Genomic DNA, 18,407 nt, shown 5'->3' with positions numbered 1-18,407 from the left:
CCACCCAGGACTTGGTGGCAGATCCGAGCCACGGCAGGGCACCCAGCGGCTCAAAGGGTGTGGGACCCTCACGTGCAGGGCTTGGGGCTCCCTGCTCCCGGGCCTCACCTCTCTTCTCCCACCACCTCTGCGGCACTGGCTTAGGCAGCACGTGTTTTCCGCAAGGAAGAGGGGACCTCCAGGTCTGGCTCCACCGCAGACGCCTCTCCTGAGCCCTCGAGCCGTCGGTGTCGGTGCCGGTGCACCCTCTGCCCAAGCGAGGAAGAAGCTGGGCCGGCACAAAGGCCTGCTGTGTGGTCTGGGTTGAGTTCCTGACCCCGCTGTGCTGGTCACAGTTGTGTACCCGGGAAAACGGAGCGGAGGAGGGCAGCGACCCGGGCACGGCCATGGGACGCACAAGGTCACGGCTGGGCCAAGAGCCACGCAGCGCCACCGCCCCCGGGATGGGGGAGGGGAGGAGCTAGTAACTCCTTTCCACCCCGGTGGTCGCGGCCAAGAGGGACGGCGCCGGGAGCCGGGGCACCTGACTGCCCAGCCCCACGGCCCGCCGCCTGCACCGTCCCGGGAGGCGCTTTAAGGGAGGGCCGCCCGGCTTCCGCAGCTCGGCATCCGGGCGGGGTCGGGGGACTAGGGGCGGTGGGCGGCGGGCGAGGGGCTCGAGACGCCCGGGCCCAGACCCCGCCCGGGCCTCGCCCGGACCCCGCCCGGACCCCGCCCCTGCCTCGCCTCTCGGAGACCAGCTCCCAGGAGCGCTCTCCGCGGCGGGCGGAGCGAGGTGGGGGGCGGGGCCGGCAGAAGGCGCCGCTGACTGGCCGGTGCCGCTGATTGGCCGGCGCGAGAGCCACTCGCTGCCGCCGCTGCATCCGGCTGCGCTCGTACGGGTTCGGCTAGGCAGCTCGTCTGGGCTCGGCGGCTCAGCTCGGCTCGGCTCGGCTCGGCTCGGCTCGGCAGCTCGGCTCAGCTCGGCGGCTCGGCTCAGCTCGGCTGCGCGACCGCGGACGGACTGACGGGCGAGCGCGGGGGGCGCGGGGCGCGGGGCGCGGGGCGCGGGCCTCGGCGGCGGCGGCGGCGGCGGCGGCGGCAGCCTTGTGTCCCCGCCCGCCCGGTCGTCTCGGAGGGGCGGAGGCAGCGCGGGCCGGCCGCAGCAGAGCGGGCGCAGGCGCGGGGGGCGGCGGCGCGGGGGAGGCGCGGGGGGCGCTGAGCGACCGCGGCCCGCCGGGCGCCGCCGACCCGGCCCAGCGGACTGACGGACGCTCACGGACGCGGCCCCTCCCTGCCGCCGCCCGCCCGGGGCGCCCACCTCGCCGGCGCCGGGCCCGGGAGCGATGACATCGACGGGGAAGGACGGCGGCGGGGCGCAGCACGCGCAGTATGTGGGGCCCTACCGGCTGGAGAAGACGCTGGGCAAGGGGCAGACAGGTGCGTGCGGGCCAGCGGGGGCCGGGGCCGGGGAGACCGTGCACACGGAGGTCCCAGAGGGCCGGGAACACCGATGGGGGCCGGGGGCGCCCGGGGACCGGGAGGGCCGGGGGCTCACAGGCCCGTCAGCGGCGAGGCCGGCGCCGGCGCGCCGAGCGGGGGCCCGGGAAGGAGGCCGCCTGGAGCGGGTTGCTGCAGGCCCGGCCCACGCCTCCGGCCCGCGGCCGCGAACAATGGGAGGCCGGGCGCCCGGTCCCGCCGCGGAGCCCCGCAGGCCGCGTGGCTGCGGTCGGCCGGGCGCGGCCCAAGGACACTCGGCGCGGACGGCGGCGCACTGGCCCGGCCAGCGCCCCTCGGCCCGGCTGCAGGCTGCAGGTGCGCGGCCCCAGCCGCATTGTGCGCCCGAGCGACCGGGCCCATTGTGCCGCGGGAGGAGGGGGCCGAGTGGGCGCCCATCTGCCGTCTGCCGCGGCCGCGCTAATAGGCGTGCTGCCCGAGCAGCTGCGCCCCGGGCCGCGCGACCCCGGCCGCGACCCCCAACTCCCGTGGCCGGCGAGCAGCGAGGCTGCCATGCGCGTCCTGCAGGGACCGGGCCACTTTGGCCAGGCCGGGACCTCCCTCCACGGTGGGAGTGGGAGAGTGTCCGGGTCACTCAGAGGGCTGGACAGCGCCTCTCTTTTCCCAACCTGTCAGGATGTCTGCGACGCTGCACTCCTCCAGGGGCGGGAGAGGGAGACCGGTACTGGGCCCGACCGCGGATCCTGGGCCATGGATCCCACACCGTCGGTGGAACAGACCCCAGCCTATGGGAGCAGGGGGCTTCCCGGCTGGTCCTGGGCAGCCGTTTTCTGGCGATCGGGTTAGATCGCAGCCCTAAGGCCAGTGCCCTCATCTGGCTGGCCGGGCGTTCGCAGAGTCGCTTTGTGGGACACTGGGTTCAGCCATTTTCTTTCTTCTCCCTGGATGGGCCTCTCTTGGCGGCCCAGAGGTCCGACTGGCACTGCCTCCTTCTCCCTGCCTCTCTGGGAAGTTCCTTAGACCTAGGGCAGGCAGGCAAGCGGAGCAACGGAGGAGGAGGGTGCGGCAGGGCTGGGCCCACCCCACTGGTGCAGGGCTGGGGCCCAGGAGGGAGCGCTCTAGCCAGGGATGCTGCAGGCCCTCCCGGAGCCCCCCAAGGTGGCCCAGAGGCGGAGCCTGGAGGTGGAAGGAAAGTGGGCCAAGCCCTGGGCTGGGGTGGGGGGCAGGGGCTGTGATGTAACTAAGGCAGAGTGTGTGAAGGCGTCTGGGCTAGAGGCAGTGGGACCCCCCCCCGCCCCCTCCTGGGCGGGCAGCCCTCGCACCGTGGGGCCCGGGGCAGTAGTGCAGTGCTGTTGGAAGTCGGGGTGGCAGGCCGGGTTCGAAGAGGAGGTGGCAGACAGCCCGTGATCAGCTGAGTTCAAAATGTGTATGTTTCCTGGGAGGAACAACTGTAGTTGGTGAAATTCTCAGTGGGGGAGGGGCTTGGGGCAGCAGAATGCAGGAGGCAGTGAAATAATCTAATTATCTTACCAATAAAATGTTATTATAAGGAAACATCGGCGTGCAAGCGATGACAGCCGTGAATTATACGCAGGTCTCCAAGGGCAGGGGCTGGTCTCCGTACCCTTCATTGAGTTATTCTGTCGTACAGTTAATTACGGGACGGTTTCACTGTAATTAACAGTAACGAACACAAAAGGATGTACAGTGTGTGAACAACAGGCCGTGTGATGTTTAGAAGCAGCTCTGAGTGGCCCCTGCATCCAACAGCCTCTCTCCTCAGGCCCTTCTCTTGTGAGTGGGATCAGGTCTCTAGTTGAGGCCCCCTGTCTGGGGGTCTGTCCATCCTCTGTTCCTTCTGGCCTCCCTGAGTGCTTGGAGCTGCCACCCGAGATCCTGATGGTTGGAGCACCTGCTTCCCAGGAAGGCTGGGGAGGAGGCTGTCCTGTTGGCACCTGTCTCTCCGTCCTTTCTGTGGCAGGGTCATCTGGAGTTTGGTGGACGTAGGGGCCTCATGGTATGTGTGTGCCGGGCCCGGCTGCTTGGCTTGCTGGCTGCTCTTTGGCACCAAATGCCAAGAAAGCTGTGATTTCCCAGGCCTGTCCTTTCGCTCCCGAGATAAACACCTGACCTTCTCTGGGGGCCAGGCTTCTTGCCAGGACACGTCGGTGGAAGTGTGCCGCCTCCCTCGCCAGCCGTTGGTGCTGCTGGGAGCTGCTCCCCCGGAGCCGTGCAGCCCCCAGGCCCAGGGTGCGGTGGGGCCCGTGGTTTGTCCCTTGACTGCAGCCCAGCCCTCCTCGTCTCACGGACACCTCCGTTTTCCCTGCTCTTTGCCCGCCCTCTGCCCAAGTCCTGTAAAGGGGGAGCTGAGGAGAGTAGACGTCGGCGGTTGTGGGCCGCGTGGGGCAGCTGGGCCTCTCAACCCAGCTGATCCGGGCACTCTGGCCGTGTGTCCCGAGCGGGGGCCTGTTGGGAGGCGGGCCCGCTGCTCTCCCCAAAACGCCGCCTTTGGGGAGTCAGATGCGGGGTGGGGGATGCTGCCAAGTACAGAGTGCAGGTGTGGGCAGAGCCGCCTCTTCTTCCCACTTCTGTTGCATCTTTTTCTCCCCCGGTGGTTCCATTTTGCTTGTTTGGCGTTGGGCTCAGGGAGCGGGTCCGTCACCCCTGCTGGTGTTGGACCTCCCCGTCAGGGCTGGCCAGGCCGTGGTTGAGAAGTCATCTCCTCTGCCCAGCTGTCCTTGACGGCCTGGCATCACCTCTGCAAGCAGCCCGGGGAGGGGGCCTCCGCCTCGGCCGCGATGTGGTTTCTGGTCGAGGGACGGGGCCTTCCTGGCCTGCTGGGGCGGGTGTCGCTGTGCCGTGTGGTGTTCACTGCTGAGGCTCCGCCTGGCCCCTCCCTCATCCAGGAGAGGCTTCTTCAGCTGGGGGATGGGGAGGACACCCCCAGAGGGTCCAGCGGGGATCGAGTAGGCCCAGGAGGTGAGTGATGTGGGCTGTGGCGTCTTCACCCCTCCAGCCCCGTCGGGAAACGGAGCAGTGCCCCGGCCCTGCCCAAGCCAGGGCGCAGCAAGCCCAAGTGGGGCTCGGCGCCCATAGGCCAGGAGGACCCCAGGGCTCGATGGGGAGGACGGTGGGGTCTGGGAGCCTTTCCTGGAGCCCAGGTCCATGGTAAGATGTGGAGCCCACCCTTGGAAACCCCTCTCCAGTGGGCAGGAGATGGGGTGGGGGGAAGCACTGAGACAGGGCTTTCAGGCAAGGGTAGGTCCAGCTAAAGAGAGAAGGGGGTGGTGAGCGGCCTCCCTGCTGCTCACCTGGCTGGGCTCGCAGGTTGGTGAGTGGGCAGGGGGAGAGCCCCTCCAGGCTCTCGAGGGACCCTCAGGAGAATTAATGTGGGTGCTGGTGGCAGGCAGGCTGGAGAGGACTCCTTGGGTGGGATGGGGCAGGTGAGCAAGGGAGACACAGGTGAGCTGGGAGGAGACACAGGTGAGCTGGAGGGAGACGGGTGAGCTGGGAGGAGAGACAGGTGTGAGCAGGAGAGACGGGTGAGCTGGGAGGAGAGACAGGTGTGAGCAGGAGAGACGGGTGAGCTGGACGGAGAGTCTGGCAGACCCTGGGGTGACCCATGGCCCAGAGCTGGAGGGAGCCCAGCTCAGAGCAGGACGGGGGAGGCAGAGCCCGAGGCCGAGGTGGGCAGGGAGGCACCTGGGGGACCACATCAGTTTTAGAAGTTTGAGCAGAAGGAGGCAGCTTTTTTTAAAAAAATTTTTAAAAACATTTATTTATTTTTGGCCGCATTGGATCTTCGTTGCTGCGCGCGGGCTTCCTCTAGTTGTGGCAAGCGGGGGCTACTCTTTGCTGCGGTGTGTGGGCTTCTCATTGCGGTGGCTTCTCTTGTCGCAGAGCACAGGCTCTAGAGCACGGGCTCAGTAGTTGTGGCTCGTGGGCTCTAGAGCGCAGGCTCAGTAGTTGTGGCACGTGGGCTCAGTAGTTGTGGCTCGCGGGCTCTAGAGCGCAGGCTCAGTAGTTGTGGCTCACGGGCTCTAGAGCGCAGGCTTCAGTAGTTGTGGCACGTGGGCTCCGTAGTTGTGGCTTGCGGGCTCTAGAGCGCAGGCTCAGTAGTTGTGGCACGTGGGCTCAGTAGTTGTGGCTCGCGGGCTCTAGAGCGTAGGCTCAGAGTTGTGGCGCACGGGCTTAGTTGCTCTGCGGCATGTGGGATCTTCCCGGACCAGGACTCTAACCCGGGTCCCCTGCATTGGCCGAGCACGGGCTCAGTAGTTGTGGCTCGTGGGCTCTAGAGCGCAGGCTCAGTAGTTGTGGCACGTGGGCTCAGTAGTTGTGGCTCGCGGGCTCTAGAGCGTAGGCTCAGAGTTGTGGCGCACGGGCTTAGTTGCTCTGCGGCATGTGGGATCTTCCCGGACCAGGACTCTAACCCGGGTCCCCTGCATTGGCCGGTGGATCCTTAACCACTGCGCCACCAGGGAAGTCTGGAGGCAGCTTAGAGCCAACGAGAGGCCGCACAGTGCGTCGGCTCTGTGGATGGGGCAGGCAGGGGCTGGCCCAGGAACCGACCTGGGGTGCCATGGAGGCCTGAGGCCCAGAGAAGGAGTGGGCCTCCCCGTGTGGGTGGAGGCACTGGACTTGGGGTGCACAGTGAAGGTGGACAGAGCAGGGTGAGTGGCGTGGGCCTCCACTGGTCGCGTGTGGACTGCCTGTCGTGCCTGATGGTCAGAACGGTTGCAGGCCACATTGCCCTTTCCTGAGTCCAGAGCCTCCCCCTCTGTGTCTCAGGCTGGCCTCATCTAACCTGTTTTATAAGTGAGGGAACGGGCTCAGAACCTGAGCTTGGTCCAGGGCAGTGGCTCCCGGGGACGGTAGGAAAGCCCGCAGATGCTCACTTGCGTGAGCCTGGTTAAACGTTAGGACAATATTCTCAAATAGTTGTGGGCAGACCTTGGGGGGCAGTGGGGATCCCCCACCTGTCTCCCTGCCCCACTGGAGTGGTTAGAAAGGTTCAGCAACCCATCAGTGACTTTGGGTGGGACAGAGGCTGCTCAGCCATCCTCTGGAGGCACAGACCCTCCCCCAGGAAAGCCCCTTCCCCGAGCTGAGAGCTGGCCCTGGGTAGGCTGTCCTTGTTGATGGAGGGCAGCTCTGCACGGGGCTTCCTGGGGTGATGGGGGTCTCGTCTCAAAGAATGGGCATTTTCCTGAAGGTAGGGATGGGGGGTCCTGGAGTGGACAGAGCCCTAGGACCCTGGTCCCAGAGTGTCCCCTACCCACCGTGGTCCCCTGTGGCTCTGAGCACCTCTGAGTTTTCACGTGTCCCGCCTGCCTCACCACTGGCTGTGGCTCTGCAGGGATGGGGGGAGGGGTGTTTGTACCCGGTAGGGCACGCGGGGCAGGAGGGCACAGCCCGGGCGAGGGGACAGAGGTGAGAGATGCTCTTTGCAGAGCCGGCTGCTGTCCAGTGCAGCTCTGGCCGTGGGTTCCTCCGCGCTGGGGGTTTTCTGCAGGGGGCATCGAGGCCAGCAGTCCCCAGCACGATGCGGAAAGAGTACATCACCTGCCAGCCTCTGCCCACCACGTGCCAGTTGTTGTCCCCAGAGCCGTCTGTCCGGAGCGGGTTTTGGGGGCAAGGCCAGGCCTGGCTCTTTCTGGAAGAAGCCAGGCCAGTGCTGGCCACGGCCCCGAGGTCCAAGCAGAACCTGTCTCCAGCAGATCCTCATGCGGGACTCATGGGGGGACCCTGCTGGATATACAGCCGTCTGCGCTGTGCTCAGGGCAGAGGAGCAGAGGGATCGCAGACTCCGGGGGCTCCAGGTCCCCCCAGCCCTGGTCTGCTGGAGGGTGGTCAGGGGTACCCGAGCCTCGCTGGTGACAGGCAGGCCTGGCCGTACGTGCCGGGGGCGCGTGTGCACTGGGGCCTCCGGGGCTTGCGCCCAGGGTTCCCCCTGCCTCCTGGCCCGTCCCGGCCAACCTCGAGGGCTGGGCGGGGCCGCCGAGGGCTCTGCTGCAGGCCACAGCGTCCCCTGCTGCCCACAGCAGCGGCTGACCGGCACTGCCCTGGGCCTGCGCCGGGACGGGGGCCTGAGCGAGCGTGCGCGTCCCCTGCCCACACGCGCCGTTTTCTGGCTACTTCTTCCCCTGGTGTTCTTCGCTGGGGCTTATCTGTGGGGCAGCCACTGGGCCTGAAAACATCAGGGGAGGGAGAGGAGGCCGGCATCTGGGAGGCAGGTGGGCTGGGCAGCAGCACTGACTGCATCCTCTCTGCCTGCGCGCGAGCCCTGCTCGGTGCCTGGCACCTTCCGTGTGCCTGGAGCAGACAGGTCCTGCCAGGTCAGAGGCCCGCGCTGAGGATGGCCCAGGTCGGCGGTGCTCCCGAGTCGGCGGTGCAGAGGGAGGGCGCGTGGCTGGTGCTCACGAGGAGCGTTAGGGCGACTGCCTGGTCACCTGGTGCTCTGGTTCGGAGAGCACCTGTGCCTTTGAGGCCAGTGGACACAGACCCGGTGTCTGTGGGGGCCTGGTCGGGCGGCGGTACCCGCAGAGGAGGCTGTGTCCTCCGTCCGCCGGTGCCCACGGGCTGTGCCTGGAGCTCCCCGGGCCCGGGGCCCTTCCTGCCTGTGTCCACCCGCACAGCCTGGGCTCCTTGGAGTGGGGCACACTGGCGCTCCCCAGGGCCTGCTGCCACGCAGAGAGGGAGCACGGTGGCGGCCGCACACGTGGCAGGGCGTTTGAGGTGAGTGAGAGGCCTCGCCGCCTGCCCGTGGCCCTGTGTGCTGCCCACGTGGCCTGGCCTCCCCAGCTGTACAGCCAGGGCCCCCCGGCCCCCGAGGCCCCCTTGGACCCTAAGGGGGTGGTTCTGTGCCCCTGGTCCTGGAGGTGCAGCCAGGGACAGCCCCCTAAGCTCTGGTGCTCCGTAGCGGAGGGGCTTTGAGCCTCAGGCCTCCGGTGGCAGGCGTGCTTCTGTGAGGCCCTGATGGATGGGAACAACGTTGGGGGCACGTCTGCTGTGCGCGGTGTCCGGCAGGAGGCCAGGAGGCCAGCAGCTGTCAGGGCCCGTCTGGGGTCTTGGGGGAGGGGAGGACCCCCTTCCCTGTGGGTGGTACCTTGCCTTGCCCTGGATCCTGCAGGAAGCCCTCTCGGACACGGGGCAAGCTGGTGCCTTCGGACGACCGCTCCAACGGAGCTCTCCCCGGTGCCGGCCTGGCCAGCCCCGCTGTCCCCCGTGGGCCGGCTGACGTGTCCAGGCCACACAGCACTGGGTGGTGGGCCCCGGGTGGGCCTCCATGAGCCTGCCCAGAGCCCTGGGTCCTGGCCAGGGATGGCCGAGCTGCCCGCCCGCCTGCCCGAGGTTTCACCCCAGACAGGGGTGCCGGTTGCCGAGCGGGGCTGCCCCGAGCTAGCTGCCTCTGACTCCGGACTGGATGGAGGCTGGGTTGGGGCAGAGGCCGCAGGGACAAAGCAGGGATTGTGCAGGCTGGGCCCTGAGAGGCGGCCCAGGCCTTGTTCTGCAGCCTCTGAGGGCCCAGTGTTCTGGAGCTGGGCAGCTGGGAGCACCGCCCCCCAACCCCAGGGTGAGAAAACGGCCCTTCTCTTCTGGTGGTTTTCTTCCTGTTTGTTCTGCTTTCGTCCCTCAGGGCCCAGGGAGGCTGCTGCTGGGCCTTGGTTTCTTCCCTGTGCCCTGGGGTGACAGCGCCTCCGGGGGGATTTCAGGGGTCACCGAGGTCGATGCCTGTTGAGCGCTGACACGGCATCCCGGGAACACACACCCTGGCTGGGGGCGCTTCCCCAGGTGCTGTCACATCCTCGTCCACACAGGGCCCCAGGGCTGGCCTCCCCCACTTGGGCCTCTCGCAGACCGTGCCCACAGGCCTGGCCGAGGGTGGATGGAAGATTCTGGGGCCTTGTGGTTCTGGGCTGGGAGGTGGGGGAGGACCGCGGGGCACTTGCGCTGTTGCTGCCCACTCTGGGCTCAGACTGGGTCCCAGGGCCGGCCTTCCTGGCCCCAGGGCGGAGGTGGGAGGGCAGCCTGAGTGGCCGCCTGCGTGGCCTGAGTGGCGTAGCTGGGGCTGGGGACGTGGCAGGCCGCTCCGTCTCGGGGCCGTGGGTGGTTTTCGGGGGCGGCAGGAGGCTGCCCGGCCAGGAACGTGGCCTCTGTGGGGGGCCTGGGCCGTGGTGCCCCGGGCGACTCTAGAGTAGCTGGCAGCCGCTGGCCTGGGTGGAGGAGCAGGATAAATGGGGGGCCTATGTGTTGGGGGGTGGCCGCTTGGGAACCTGACGGGTCCCTCCCCGTGGCCGACTTCGGCCTGGATCACGGGCCCCGAGGCCAGAGCAGCCCCAGGGAAGGGCGGGGCGGGGGCCCCGAGGCCGGGTGCTTCCTGTGCCTTGTTCTGAGTCGGGTCCAGCGGTGTGTCAGGCGCGCGGGCCCAGCTTCCTCAGGTGTTGATGCGGGGCCCGAGCTGGAGGCCAGGGCATGGCCGGCAGGGCGGTGGGGAGCCCCTGCCGGGTCGGGAGCTGCAGCCTCTGCCGCCCCTCCCAGGCTAGACCCCCTGCTCGTCTGGCAGGGGCCTGCAGGGGAGCCCAGGCAGCCTCGTGGGGCCAGTTTCTCCTCTGGAAGGCGAGAGGCTGGTGCTCGGCGGGCAGCTGCGGGCGCGTGGGGATCCTCGATGCCTGTGGAGAGGGGTGCGCCTGGAGCGTGTGTGCGGAGTTCGGAGTCCTCCGAGGCCATTCAGAAAAAGTCTCTTGGCTGGCCCCGCGGAGCCAGGAAGGAGCTGGATGCGCCGCTCTGCCCCGGGCTCACTCTGGCCACCCCCAGGAGTCAGCCAGAAGGCACAGAGCATTTGGGGTCATCCAGGGTCTCTGGGGTCAGCCTGCGTGCAGAGCCCCCGGGGCAGGGCCTCCAGCCCAGACTGGGTGGGAAGGTCAGCGTTTTGCAGGCCTCCGTGTCCCCGTTGTGGCTCAGGCGTGAGGGTGTGCGACACCGCGAGGGAACGTGTTTGCTTGGGGCCAGGCAGGGGGGTGGCAGCCTGTGTCACTCTTGGGCCATGGGCCTGAGAGTGGGCTCAGCCTTCACATCCGGCCCGGGCCCAGGGGGCCGAGGGGGAAACAGGACGAGGGTGGACAGATGGGCATCGTGTTTGCTTATCCCCGCGGATGTGGTATTTTCGTGCATAGCTTGTTTATGGGGCAGCGAGTGGGGAGAGTGGATGCGGGTTGTGGCAGAGCTGGGCCGCCAGCTGTGCAGGGCTGAGGGACCCGGGGGTGGGGGCACAGTCTGGGCTGCGGGGGGGCTTGCCTCGTCCCTTCCCTCTGCCACACGGTGCCCTGCGACGCGGCCTGCCCTGACTGTGGCCCCGCCCCGCTGACCTCGTGCGCCCAGCCTGCTGCCGTCTGGCCGGCAGATGCCTCTGTTCTGGGGGCTCACCCGGGGTGGAGGCCCCATGTTCCTGGGCCACCGTGGGAACCGGCTTCTCGTTTCCCTCTGCAAACGGGCATTTCCAGATGCGGAGGTAGAGAGAGAGCGCCCTGGACCCCGCGAGCCCACCCCAGCCTCGGCGACACAGACACGGGGTCGGTTTGCTTCACCCCACCCCCAGACTTCCCTGAAACGTTAATGTTTTCGGGCTGGGCTAAAAGATAGAGACTCTTTAAAGAAGCACCATATGCCGTTAGGACCCTGAGCAGCTAACCCTGATTTCCCAAACTGGCAGAAACACAGTCAAACGCTGGATTTTCAGCAGGTAAGGGCTGTTTCCTGGAACGTGAGTCCCCGTGGCCCCCCGCGTGCGGCGTCTGGAGGCCTTGGGGCCTCGGCGCCGGGGCTGCTCCCAGGGGTCCTCAGCCTCAGGACTTCCCGGGGGTGCTGTTGCTGGTGGGGCCCCACTTGGACAGGAAACCGTGTGCAGTTGTGGCCTGTCCCACCCTCACTCCCGCCCCGACCCTGGCGTGATGGTCACTGGTGCCGGTGTGCAGTGAGCAGCGAAATACAGGCCTGGCCTTCCCTGGGAGCAGTGGGTCCGCCCAGCCCAGAAGCTTCACAGCTGTCGTGCACACAGAGGTGCGGGCCCAGTGGGGGTCATTGCACGTGAGCAGTGTGCCCCGTTTGGGTTCTGTCCTGCGGCGGTGTACCTAAGGCAGGTGAGGACGGCTGACCGGTCACTCTCTGGTCCCTCGGCCCCGAGCCGCTGCAGCCCTGGGCGGGGCGTGTAGGTGAGGGAACAGGCTCGGTGGGGGCCTGAAGGAGGCCCTCCTGGGGAGCTTGGACCAGCTTCCGCCAGGCGCCTGGTCTCCTTACATCCCGCTGGGCCCGTCTCTGTGCGCAGCCTCACCCTCTTGGCTGCAGTGGCCCTGTCACGGAGGGCCAGTTTGAGCACTCACTGCCTAGGGTGGACAGTCAGCCTGCCCACGCCCGGCCCACGCCTCCAGCTCTTCCTCCAGGCCCTCTGCCACCACGCCTGGCCTGTGGCTCCGACACATGACCTCACACGGGAGACCCTGAGCTCGAACCCCTTGTGCTCTCTGGGGTTTGGGGTTTCCCGCTTGGTGTCAGGGCTGCTTGAGGCTGGGGCACGCGCTCCTCCTGCAGCAGGGCTCACGCTGGGGGCACCGTGCTTTCCCCAAACGCACCTGCTTCCGTGCGAAGCCGTGGGCCCTGGTGACCTGGGAGAATTGCTCTTCAAGGCCAGCGTGTTCGTACACGGCGTGGGCTGCCAGGAGGCCCTGCGTCCAGGGGCCAAGCTACCCGTGAGCAGTGTGCAGGCAGCCTAGGAGCCCTGCACTGTGCAGGGGATGGCCCTGCTCTCCCCTCCCTACGTCTCCAAGGAGAGCAGTGGCAAAAGCCTTCGGGTGGTTCCCCATCTCTGCTGCACTCTGCTAGGGCGGCTTGTGGGGATGAGGCTGGGGCAGCTCACTGGCCGCACCCTCTTCGGGAGGGGGCGCCCAGGGGCCTGAGTTGGCCCTGCAGCCTGGGGCCGGGCCCTCTCCCTGGGACCGCCTGTGGGAGCTGTCCAGCGCAGCAGTGCTGAAGCCTGCAGCTTCTGCGGCCTGGGAGGGAGGCTGCGGTTAGCAGTTTGTCCTCAAGCCTGCTTTGCAGCTGAGCAGACCTGTGGGAGGGTCTGTGGGTCTTTGGTGGCTCCTGCACCTGTCTCCCCGGTGTGGGACGTCGGCTCTGTGCTGAGGAGGTGGGCAGGGGAAGCTGCCTGGTGTGCTCGCAGGGGAGACCTGGCCCCCACTCCCCTCCTCGGTCAGGAGGAGCCGGTGGCCAGTTCTCTGGGGGCTGCTGCTGACCTGCCGGGGCGGGGGGGCGGCCAGGGCCCCACAGAGCGTGAACATGAGTACAGCTCGCCCTCCAAGGCTGCTGGCACCTTCTCTGGCTCTGGGGTTGACTCAGGGTGACTCTCCAGAGCAGTCCCTGGTATCCCTGACGTTCGCTTGGTGTCTCCAAGGTGGCAGGAGCTGCTGCAGTGAACCCTCCCATCCAGAAGCCCTTGGAGACCCCCATCGCCCGGGTGTGGGTGCCGCTGGGGGCACAGAGCAGCCAGGGAGGCCTCGGCCACCTGGCCCCGTGCTCTGTAGGCTGTGGGTGCCCCGCGTTGCCTGGGCTCCCCAGGGAGGGGCAGGCACACCGTGAGAGGCTCTGGTGCACACCAGCCAGTTGCATCTCCTGGCTCCCTCCCGGGTCCCCTTATTTCAAGGGTCTTGTGGCCCTAGGGTGGATGAAATGCAGGAGTTTCTGCAGCACGCGGGGACATCAGTGATGGCCTTGGGGCGGCCGAGAGGGGAGACCAGCTGGGGCCCGGGCTGTGCACCGACCCTCTGAGTCAGGGGTCTGCCCACCTGAGCCCCTACCCCGGGGGACAGAGATGTGGTGGGTGTGAAGGCGCGGGTGTTACCCTCCCACTGGTTCTGCCTTGCGCTGATCTGTGGAGCTCCCCGTGCACACAGGGAGGGTCCTCTGACCTCAAAGTCCATGCCTGCAGCCCCCTCCCCAGGCCTGGGCACTGGGGGGAATTGAGCCTGGACTCAGGAAGGCAGGCCCCCAGCTCCAACCCCCACTGAACCCCCACATCCAAACCAGCATCCTGGGCTAGCTCGGCGGGGAGACTGGAGACAGGAGACGTTTGGGAAGGACCAAGGCCTTGGAGGTGGAGGGACTGTTTCCTGTGTGTGAGGGGGTGGGGCTGGACTGGGCAGATGGGAAGGGTTAGGTGCTGGCTTAGCTCTAGGCGCAAGAGCTCGTCTCTGATTGGAGGTTTGCTGACTCTAAACCCCAAATCCGAAGGGATTTATAACTAATCATAGGGCCTCTGACCTCGGGGGCCCTGCTTCCCGCCGCCCTGTGTGCAATGCACACCCTCCTGTGGGCATCTGTGCGCTGCCCTGGTGTCTGCAGAAGGGGATGTGGGGACTGGCTCTCTGTCGGGGTGATGCTGGCGATGCCCCCGTCAGGATCCAGGCTGGTGGGGCAGGAGAGTTGGCTCTGGGGGGACCAGCCTGGGCTGGTCAGTGCTGTGGGCCTCCAGAGGTGCTCAGGGCCTGGCAGGGGCTGGGGGGCCAGCCAGGGCCTCTGACCTCACAGGCTTACTCTGCCTCTTCTGTCCAGGGGGCTATGGCATCCCGAGTCAGCCTGGGTGGGTGGCCTCTGGGTGCCAGTCCCACCGTGCCAGGTGGTGTGCATGGGGTCCTGCGCTGACCAAAGCCTGGTTGGCAGCCCTCTTGGTGCTGCTGGGGGAGGTGCTGGTCTCTGGCCGGTGGACACCTGGGGGCACCTCTGGGAAGCTGGCCGGGCTCTGTGCTGGAGACAGTCCTGTCCTGGGCAGAGCGACCCACTGGGTAGCCAGGGTTCGGGGGAGGCCGGCTCCTGGGCCTGTCCGTGCCAGTCCAGGCTGGGTCTGGGGCCCAGGCTGCCCCCCACGCCTGCTGCAGTGGGCCTTGGGGAGGAAAGATGGCCCCTGGGGAGCCTCTCTGGCCCTGCGCAGGACCTCGGGCGTGGTGGCCCTGGGCACGTGCCCCAGGCACCGTCTTGGGGGCCCTGCGGTCCCTTGCTGGGCCTTGGGAGCTCACCACTTGGGTGAGCCCTGCCGAGCCTGGGGGGCTGCAGGCCAGCACCCATCCCCATGGGGGTGCCTCTTCTCTTGGACACCAAGTGGCCTGTACCCTGGGGGAGCGGCCCCCAGAAACAGTGTGGGCGTGCGGGGGGCCGTCAGCTCCGGGCAGGCTCACAGTGGGTGTTGATGGAGCGGTTGGGGGGGGCGGCGCCCGCGCTCCTCGTCTTCCCGTTGCTCGAGGTGCCAGGGCAGGTGGGGACAGGTCAGTCAGCGGGGTCAGCAGAGTGAGAGCCTGGGGACCCCGTGCTGGCAGGACCAGGTGGGGTTCTCTGGTGTGTGCACCTCAGGACAGGCGGTCTCCTGGAGGCGTTGGGCTGGGGACTTCATAAACCAGGCCTGCGCTCTGTGGCCAGCGCCGAGGCCAACCTCAAGTTTGCAGGTGCAAAGATGTACACGTAATCGAGCGCCTCGCCTGCCCGTCCCTGGGGGGGGGGGTGCCGGGGGGAGGCGTGCGGGACAGTCTCTGCTGCCCGGGTCGGGGGGGTCAGGGCAGAGGTCCAGGGGGCACTGAGCAGGGCCTGTGGGTGGCGTATCAGGGCAGGGCTGCTCCGCATCCCCCCCGGGCTGGGCTCCTGTCCTGAGACCTGGTGCCCGTTTGCGCCTTTGAGTGGCAGGTCCCAGTGCCGGCCCTTCCGGCTGCTCCTCAAGTGCCCACCCCGGGGGGAGGAGGTGGCAGAGGTGGGCGTCCTGCCCGGTTCCATGACGGTGGACAGCTCCCGGCAGGCGGACCTGCTGGAGACAGAGGCGCTCAGGGACCGAGCTGATGTTTGGGAGGATGAGGTGGCAGCTGTGGGCAGGCGGGTCTCTGCCTGTCTCTTCCTCTCTGTCCTTCGGAGAAGCTGCCCGCTGACTGCCAAGCAGCTTCTGTTATTACCCCACGCTGGAGGTTACATCTGCCAGGGCCCTTCCGGGGATGGGCAGGCTCTCCTGGCACCTGATCCCCGCTGGGCGGAGGTGGAGCTCGGGCCTCAGGCCTGTTTCCCACTTCCTGCTGGTACCGCAGGCAGGGTGTGCATCTGTGCATCTGTCCGTCCGTCCGAGGGACCTGGGCAGGGAACTTGTCTGGGTCAGGTGGGAGCAGCCTGCACGCGGCCTGCCTGGCCCAGCGCCTCAGTGTCCATCTCGTGCCCAGCACTGGCCGGGCCCCTGGGCAGCCAGCAGTTGCCTCAGCCCCCGGCTCCCCCAGGTCAGGCACCCGCCACGAGCGGTCTCGAAGCTCCATGGTCGGGGCAGGTGCTGCGGTGCCAGCGCCTTCCCGTCCTGCCCGGGCGCCCTGACCCAGGGGCCTCGGGCGGCTGGCTCCTGAGACGAGTCTAGGGTGGGGCCTGCAGCTCCCCGACCCGCGAGCAGGGTGGGGACACAGGCTTCTTGGCCCGGGGTGGGGTGGGACACCAGACCTACCTCGTGGCTGGGCAAACCGACTAACTCAGCAGATAGTTTTTAAAATGTGGGTCGGGGTTTTTTTTCTAATGATAAATCCCGATTTGACACTGCAGAGTGGTCCTCTGGCCCCCATCCCCTCCCACGTGGGGACAAGGGATCTCAGCCACAGACCAGAGAGGGCTTGGCTGCCCCGCCGCCGGCCTCCCGCCCTGCCCTCCTGTCCCTTCTTCCCCTGCCCGCTGGACCGCGGGAGCCCATGTGGCTTCCGAGGCCAACCCCGGCAGCCCTCCCAGGTGTGCCGGGCGAGGGGGCTGCTGGGGGTGCCTGGTGGCCACAGGCAGGCGGGCTCTGCCTTCCTCTGCTTGAGCACAGGCCGGCCCTCAGATGAGGGGCACCTTCCCTGTACAAGGCTTCGCTGTGTCCCGTGTCGGGGCCTGGAGGCGCGCGGCCAGGGGGCCGGTGAGAGCTGGGAAGCGGGCAGGGGCGGAGGGCAGCCAGCCTCTGGTGTCTGGTCACCTGCAGCTCCTGCCCCTCGGGGTGGGGGCTGAGGGGAGGCCCAGGGGCTTCTGGGAGGTATTTCCACACCTGGCTTAGCTGTGAGCGGCTCTGGGCCTGGTTCCTTCCCTGAGGGCCCCCCACGCCTGGCAGGTGTGAGTGGGGTTGCGTGGCATTGCATCTGCTACCAGAGAGGCTGTTGGTGTGTGTGCCTGGGCCTCCCGGGGCAGGCATCCCAGCCTCGTCACCAAGGCAACCCCATCACCATCCCTGGGGCCTGGAGGGGGTGGGGCAGGAAGGAGGGAAGGCCTGGTGCGGGGAGGCGGGGGTGGGGCGGGGTGGGGGGGTGGGGGCGGTCCGTGTCTGCTGCTGAAGGCCCCTGGGGCCTGGCCTGTAGGCAGCCTTCCCGTCCTGGCCATCCCTTCTCTTCCCCCCCATCAGGCGCTGGGTCACTGACCTTGAAGCACTCCTGCCGGTCACCATGGCTCTGTCCCTCCCCTGCCCCCCCCCACGTCCCTGGAGGGCTGGACAGCTGCTGGTGGTGCGTGCTCACGTCACGGCATGGCGTCCACGTTGCACGTGTGACCTTGGCCCCCTGGAGTCCAGCCTCCTCGTACAGCTGGCTCCTCGTGTGCGGGACCCGGCATCCTTGTCTTCACAGCAGCTGCGCCCCCTGCCACCTGCTCCCCACAAGCCTCCGACCCCTCCCCTTCCTGGGTCCCTTGGGCCAGTCACCCTCCTTCCTGCAGGCCCTTGGCAGGCGACCCCAGCATCAGCCCCCAGTCCTAAGGCTTCTGAAACTAGGCCACCAGCTTAAAACAACACCACCAATTTACCAGATTGAATTACTGAGTGGTTACTGAATTCAATCAAAATGTTTCATTGGGCCAATTTTAGAGCGCTGAGCTGATAAAGCAGTTAATGAAAAGCCCACGTGGTCACCTGCCACCATTGGAAGCGGAGATGCGGGGCCCGCTTGCCGGCCTCTGGGAAGCCCTGCTCCTCCCAGAGGCGCTCAAGCGAGAGTGGGCGGAAGCGTGAGCAGGCAGGGCGGGAAGGGGGCCCGGCCAGCTGTTGGCTGGCGCTTCCCCCAGCGCACCCCAGAACTGATGGTTTCCCAGCACTCGTGCCCCCCAGACAAGGCCGCCGGGTTCCCCTGGACATCCTGCCCCGAGGCTGCAGTCAGAGGGCCGAGGGGCCCAGGTGCTGGCCTCTCCCTCCACCTCTCCCCGCAGAGGGGGCCCAGGGCGCACAGGTCAGGCCTCCGAGTGTCTGGGGCTCTCAGGACGTGGTGCTGAGCACACAGTAGGTAGACGCCCCTCGGGGACACTGGCTGCGTGGGTGGGCTTTCTGTGGCGTGGCTGAGGGATGTTCTGGGGGGCCCTGCTGCATCTGGGGGAGACCCGGCCTGGAGGTAGGGGCAATGATTTCCATGCTCTGGGTGTCGGCCAGGGGACCTTGGCTGAGGGAGAAGCATCCACCCTTGTGCCCCGGCTTCTGCGGGTGGGACTGGGCGGGGGGGTCCAGGCGGGGGGTGGGGATTTGGCACTGGGGTCGGAGGAAGCAGGGGTGGAGGGGATCCCTGTTGTGGTCTCCATGGCAACCACTGGGCTGCTGAGGTTGGGGCAGTGAGTCTGGGGAGAGGGCGCCCTGCTGGCTGGGCCCTCAGCCCAGGAAGGAAGCCATGGCCCCCCTGCCCTCTCCCACCAGCCTGGGGGCGTGGGGACCTGGGGTGGCCCTCAGCGCACGGCCGGGGCCTCCCCGGTTCTGTCCCTGCAGCCCTGTGCGGCCCACACTCCGCCCGCCTTGACCGCGTTCCTTTCCGCCTTGACCCGCTCCAGCCCCGAGCGAGTCCCCGCCGTGGTGGGAAGGAGCCCCGTCCTGGACACACCACGGTGGGCGGGTGCCAGGGCAGCTGCCCTTGGAAGGAGCCGGGGTGTACGTGGTATCACGGGGCAGGAGGGCTTCACACTGCAGCCTCGGGCTG

The 18,407-nt window shown here is 67.7% G+C and overlaps 1 protein-coding gene across 3 annotated transcripts in view; it reads left to right on the top strand.

Moving 5' to 3' along the window:
* The first annotated feature begins 1,325 nt into the window (after window positions 1-1,325).
* Window positions 1,326-18,407, top strand: part of BRSK2 (BR serine/threonine kinase 2) — a 62,320-nt gene continuing 45,238 nt past the window's right edge. For all 3 annotated transcript variants that reach the window (XM_024117571.2, XM_024117569.1, XM_024117570.2), the window contains exon 1: window positions 1,326-1,419. In XM_024117571.2, coding sequence (XP_023973339.1) covers window positions 1,326-1,419 — 94 coding nt within the window. The remainder of the gene's footprint in view (window positions 1,420-18,407) is intronic.

The sequence above is a fragment of the Physeter macrocephalus genome, chromosome 18, assembly GCF_002837175.3.
Source record: "Physeter macrocephalus isolate SW-GA chromosome 18, ASM283717v5, whole genome shotgun sequence".
NCBI classification, from domain to species: Eukaryota; Metazoa; Chordata; class Mammalia; order Artiodactyla; family Physeteridae; genus Physeter; species Physeter macrocephalus.
This window is presented reverse-complemented; position numbering and strand designations above follow the sequence as displayed.